Here is a 5,811-nt window from a genome sequence, read left to right on the forward strand (position 1 = left end):
CAGCGCAGCCCTGCCACCATCAGGACCCCATTCCTCCTTGGTGCCCATGCAGAACCCGATGCTTGGGGTTAGAGAAGCTGTGCCCTCCTCAGCCTCTTATCAGTGCAGGGGGATGACCCAAGTAGTTATAAGATTTATGGCTGGTGCTCAGGGCCAGAGGCTGGAGGGTCTTGGAGTTGAGGCTAGAGGAGGCCATAGCCTCAGGTGACATGTGAACAGCATTTATTTTTCATGTCTTCAACAAACGTTCAAGCCTCATGACTCTGCTGGGCCCTGAGTGGGGCCCCAACAATGAGCTGGTCAAAGGCAGGGCCATGTGTGGTACCCCAGCACAGAGCCTGGCATGTCCTGGAACTTGGTGCTTGCTGAATGCATGGCAGGGCACTGGAGGCACCAGACTGGGCAGACAGGGGTTAAGAGGCGGTGGCTGAGTATATGAGGAGCTCTTCTCTACCTGCTCCTGCTCATTGCCCTCTCAGACCAGGAGCGCCTCAGCCATCTTGCTGCTGGCAACCTCACTGATGGCCTGCAGACCCAGGGAAGAGGGGACTTCCCTGGGGGAGGGGAAGGACTCCTTGTCCTCTGAACAATGCCGTTGTTCCTCTCCCTGTCTGGAGCCCCTGGCCTCCACAGCCTAGCCATGGCCTGAGGTCAGCTTGCACTGCCCGGCTATATGAGTCTTGTCCAGGGCCCTTGGACCAGTCCAGCCCCAAGACCAGTTTAAGGGCTGGCAGGGCTGGGGAAGGGGAGGAGACACATAGTGGGCATGGGGCATCTGTAAGGAAGGCCCCAGGCCAATACACTAGCCCCCCAGGCCCTGAGTTGGGAGCCCTGAAGTCAGGGGCCCCACGGAGGGGCCCAGAGAACAGTCCAGTTCAGCAGGGCCGCTTGCTGTCCAGAATGGTCTTCCAGTCGTCCGCCCACGAATGCATCCTGCGGCTGGGGGGCTGCAGCTGCACGTGCCGATTGTGGCAGCATGTGAAGAGGACGTGCTCCCAGCTGGGGTTGGGCTCAGCCCCTGTGGGCAGGAAAGCAGCACTCAGACCAATGTCAGGACCCTGGAGAGTTTGCCTGGGACCAACTCTCAAGTGTCCTCAGTCAAGTAACTCACCTCTGAGACTCGGTTTCCCTGTCAGTAAAGTGGTGACTGCACTAGCACCTGTCTCCTAGGAGTCACAAAGATTAAACAAGGTGGCTCCCACAAAGCAACGGGACAGCTCACAGCAGTGCTCAGCAGTAACTGTGGCTGTGGTAATCTCCAGTCACTGTCAGAGGCTAAGGCTTGCTGACACCCTGCCCTTCCTCTCTCCCATGCCCAGTCATCCTGCACTGGCCAGTGCCAGCTCTGCTGCTCACCAGCTGTTGACCACAGGCCCTGCAAACCTTCCCAAGCTTCAATCTCTCATGTCTACATGTCCATACTGGCATTGCCCCTTGGGTTATGGCCTGGACCCCCAGCTCCTCCTACACAGGCCTCTTACCTGCTTTCCATGGTTAGAGATGGAAGTTGAGGGAGTCTCTGGGACCCTCAAGGTCGCAGTCCCCACTGGCACTGTGACCTACTCTCCTTGAGAAACTGCATGGTTAGGGAGGTCAGGGGAGGGCACACTGTGGATTCTACTCTCTGGACACAGTGACTAGTGTAGAGATAGGCATGTTTCCCAAACCAGCTCAAAAAGCCATTAAGGAAGAAATAATCAGTATTTTACCACTGAGGGAGTCCAAAGAATAGGATTTAACCCTGAAACTATAGATGGTTACCAGGAGGAAAGAGCCTGTGTAAGTATGAAGGCAAATCAGAACAGAACAAGGAGATAAAGAAACTGAATTCTGACTGATGTTGTCTGGACTCCTAGATTCAGCCATGCCTAAAGGCCTCCTGTCCCATCTTTTTAGTCAGGTATAATAAATTTCCCCTCTCCTTTAAAGCCAGTTCAAGGTTTATTTGTATGTCTGTCTGTTTGTTTTAGGAAGGGGGTATCCATAAGCAAAAGGGACAAATACAGCTCCCAAACCTTCAGCTGGAGAAATGTTGCTTCACTTTTCTGTTTTATATATTAGGTTCAGTTCAAATTGCTTTTAGAAAAGAAAAAAAAGAGAGAGAGAGAGAGAGAGAGTATTCTGCTAAAAACAAATATTTGGAAGCCAGAGTTGGACCCTCATTTAACATGATAAAGGCAAAGCTTCCAGGTTAAGGGACTGACCCAAGGCCACCCAGCAAGTTCTGCCTGGAGCTGAAAACTGCTTCTCCTGACTCCCAGGTCAGATGCTGAGAGAGCCTTGTCTCCCCAACAGGGCAGAGGCTCAGGGCTGGGCTCAAGTCTGGATATCTGATACATATCTGGTGATTAAATGAGGACTACTTAGGACAGGGGCCATGAGGCCCAGCCCTGTGTGCTGTTTGTCTGAGTGGCTATTGGCTGTCTACACTCGCTCCTCACCTGCTGCAGGCCACTTGCCTGTGATGTCCGGCCGATCATCTATGAGAAGGTCGGCAGAGACCACGGTCTTGTCTCTGGTTAGCACAACCTGCTCCAGAAAGTCAGGGCCAAAGTGCTTCTCCACCCAGGCATACTGCAACATGAACAGGCAGAGGGGAGAAGAAAGTGCCATCAGGCCTGGGCATAGACTACGAGCGAGAGCACAGCCAGGCTTTCTTTAGGACCAAGGGCCAAGAGAGGGAGACATGATTATCCCATTGGCTGCAGAGGAAATTGATGCTCAGGGAGATAGTGTCACTTATTCATGTCCCAGCAGCTAGAAAGCAGCAGAGTCCTGGCTAAAATCCAGACTGCCCCCTCCACAGCTCCAGCCTTGCCCACCGGGACACATAACTGATGGCCTCCTCCCTCCACCCAGCATGTACGCTGTGAATGCCTCACATGTATGCGTGCATAGGCTCTAGGGACACATAAAAGAAGGGGACAGAGCTCAAAGGTACATTGAAACAATTCATTACTATGTAAGGAGGGGACAAGAGAACTAAGTGTTAAATCAAGCTATATCCAGTGTCTGCAACATGTTGCTGCCAGACCTAGGGAAGCCTGCAGAACAGAGGAAGATTCCTGCTGGGATTGATAACAAACCATTTCCCCACACCGTGAAGGGGAAACAGGAAAACAGTCTTTAAGTCATGTCCTATAGAAAATAAACACAATCATTCATTCCCTATGGCTAAAACCATGGGGAACCTATGGATCAAAGGCTGAGACTTGCCAGCAGGCTTTCTTGCTACATAACCATTCTTTCACACTACATACTCTTATCTTTCATGCCGCATACCCATACTATCAAAAGAAGATGGGTAAACAAAGTCTTTAAACTGTAATTCACAGAAACTAAAGAATGATATATAAACTGAATTCCCCTGAACCCTCTCTCTCATTCTCTGTCCCTCTCATTGTCTCTGTCCCTCTGAGTCTCTCTCAGGCTCTCTCACTCTCTGTCTCTGAGAGATGACCACGCTCTGCCTATGGAGTGTTACTCATTCTCTAATAAACTTTCCTTTTGACTTTAACTTTGGCGTGCGCTTGAATTCTTTCCTGCACTCAGTCAAGAACTCTCTTTTTCTTTCTCTCCCTCCCTCCCTTCTCCTGCCCCATCCTTCCTCACCCTCCCCCCACCCCATACCCCACTCTCGGTACAGGACTTGAGCTCCCCCTCCACTAAGGGGAATTTACCCTGTCCTGCATCAAAAGGAAAGGATGCTCTGAGTCTGAAGACCTCATGGCCAAGATTGCAGGGTGGTCCCATAGTAACCTGTTGGCTATCAGGTACCCCTTTTACCTCTCTACAGCCCAGTTCTAGGTTCCCCAAACATCCTTCTCCTGAGTGATCTTACCCAGCAGACAAAGAACCCCAAGCAAATGACCATGCTGGCCATCTTCTCAGAAAGACTCCCATTATAATATAACAGGGTACCATCAGTTCACAAAACAGCTCAAGTTACCATGCAGACAGTAGACAAGCTAATCACTGCACTGTCTACCAAGAGAGGATGAGGACCTCCCTAGGTGCCATTCCAGGAGAAGGAGCACTGGAGGACCAGATCAGGTAGCCTAGTGTAGGCGTATGTTACAGTGTGGAGGCAGGAATGGCCTGGGACCAACGTTTCCAGTATGCCAACTCCATGAGCACTCATCCCCCATCATCTTATTTAAGCCTCACAACAATCTACTCATTCTGTTATTCAACAAATATTTACTGAGCACCTACTATGTGAAGTATGGTTCTCGAAAGTGGAGAGATGATGGTATGTAGAAGAGACACTCTCATGGAATCCATATTTTAGTGGGAAGAGACACACAACAAACAGACAAGAAATTTCAGGTGGAACAAGTGTTCTGAGGTAATAAAACAAGGAACTAAGATTGAGGATAGTAAGAGAAGGCCTCTCTGAGAAGAGACGTCTGTGACTGAACCTGCGTGACAGGGCAGAGCCTGGAATTAAAGGACTGAGAGAAGAATGTTCCATACAGAGGGAAAAACAAATCTAAATATTCTACAGCAGGAACATGCTGTGTTTAGCTGTGTAGCTGGAGCACAAAGAAGAGGGGGAGCAGGAAGGAGGAGTGAGGTGCTGGGCAGAGCCAAAGTCCCATCAGCCTTGTAAGTCATGCTGGAGAGATAAGACTTCATTCTAAGTCCATCAGTCTAGGTTTTAGAAACTATCAATGAAGAAGGACCACTTGTTCTCTTTTTTAGTTTCTAATTGATCATGGAGTGATACTTATGTAAGATCTGAAATCCAGTCATGTTCTTGGATGCTGTATCCATGTCAAAAGGCTACCAACATTTCCAATTGCACACAACCATTTTTGCATTTCTCTATCTTGGGCCAGCACCTGTGTGTAGACCACAAGTAGAGTAGCTCCAAACAAGGGCTGACACAAGTAGATTTACATCTTTGAAAGGTCACCATGGCAAAGAGATTCTGTACAGATAAAAAAGCTGATGCTCAGAGAGGTTCAGCAAGGGGCAGAGCCCCAGCAAACACCAGATCTGTGCCTCCATCCCCAACCCACACCCTGCCTCACAGCCCCTGTGGCCTGGAGCCCCCACCAGCACTCCCTGCCTCACATGACCCCCTTCCAGGTGCAGGCCGCAACCTAGTGTGGCCACTTTTCCTAAAAAGGCAGTGCTGGCTTTTCATAATTGAGTCTCCTCTTCAGCAAGTTATCTGGGCCACAGCAGGGTAATAATAGTTCTCCCTCAAGTTTTCAACTTATTTAGGTAAATACCAAGAAGCGTGATTGCTGGATCATATGGTAAGAATATGTTTAGTTTTGTGAGAAACTATCAAACTATATTCCAAAATGGCTGTGCCATTTTGCATTCCCACCAGCAAGGAATGAGAGTTCCTGTTACTCCCCATCCTCGCCAGCATTTGGTGTCATCAGTGTCCTGGATTTGGGCCATTCTAATAGGTATGTCTCATTGTTTTTACATCTAAAGACTACTTCATCCAACAACAGCATTTCCCTAATGAAATGTGATGTTGAGCATCCTTTCATGTGCTTATATAGCATCTGTATATCTTCTTTGGTGAGGTGTCTGTTTAGATCTTTGGCCCATATTTTAATCAGGCTATCCATTTTCTTACTGTTGTTTTAATAATTCTTTGTATATCTTGGATAATAGTCCTCTATCAGTTATGTCTTTTGCAAATACTTTCTCCCAGTCTGTGGCTTGTCTTCTCATTCTTTTGACAATGTCTTTTGCAAAGCAAAAGTTTTTGATTTTAAAGAAGTCCAGCTTATTATTTCTTTCATAAATTATGCCTTTGATATTGTATCTAAAAAGTCATCACTA

The 5,811-nt window shown here is 48.5% G+C and overlaps 1 protein-coding gene across 1 annotated transcript in view; it reads right to left on the reverse strand.

Annotated features, from left to right (window-relative positions):
- Window positions 1-236: 236 nt before the first annotated feature.
- NT5M (5',3'-nucleotidase, mitochondrial) overlaps window positions 237-5,811 on the reverse strand; it is a 35,583-nt gene continuing 30,008 nt past the window's right edge. The window contains exons 4-5 of the mRNA XM_011359104.2: window positions 2,442-2,574; window positions 237-1,018 (exon numbers count right to left, since the gene is read on the reverse strand). Of these exons, the coding sequence (XP_011357406.1) occupies window positions 876-1,018; window positions 2,442-2,574 (276 nt within the window). The 3' untranslated portion in view covers window positions 237-875. The remainder of the gene's footprint in view (window positions 1,019-2,441; window positions 2,575-5,811) is intronic.

The sequence above is a fragment of the Pteropus vampyrus genome, unplaced genomic scaffold (assembly GCF_000151845.1).
Source record: "Pteropus vampyrus isolate Shadow unplaced genomic scaffold, Pvam_2.0 Scaffold44, whole genome shotgun sequence".
NCBI classification, from domain to species: domain Eukaryota; kingdom Metazoa; phylum Chordata; class Mammalia; order Chiroptera; family Pteropodidae; genus Pteropus; species Pteropus vampyrus.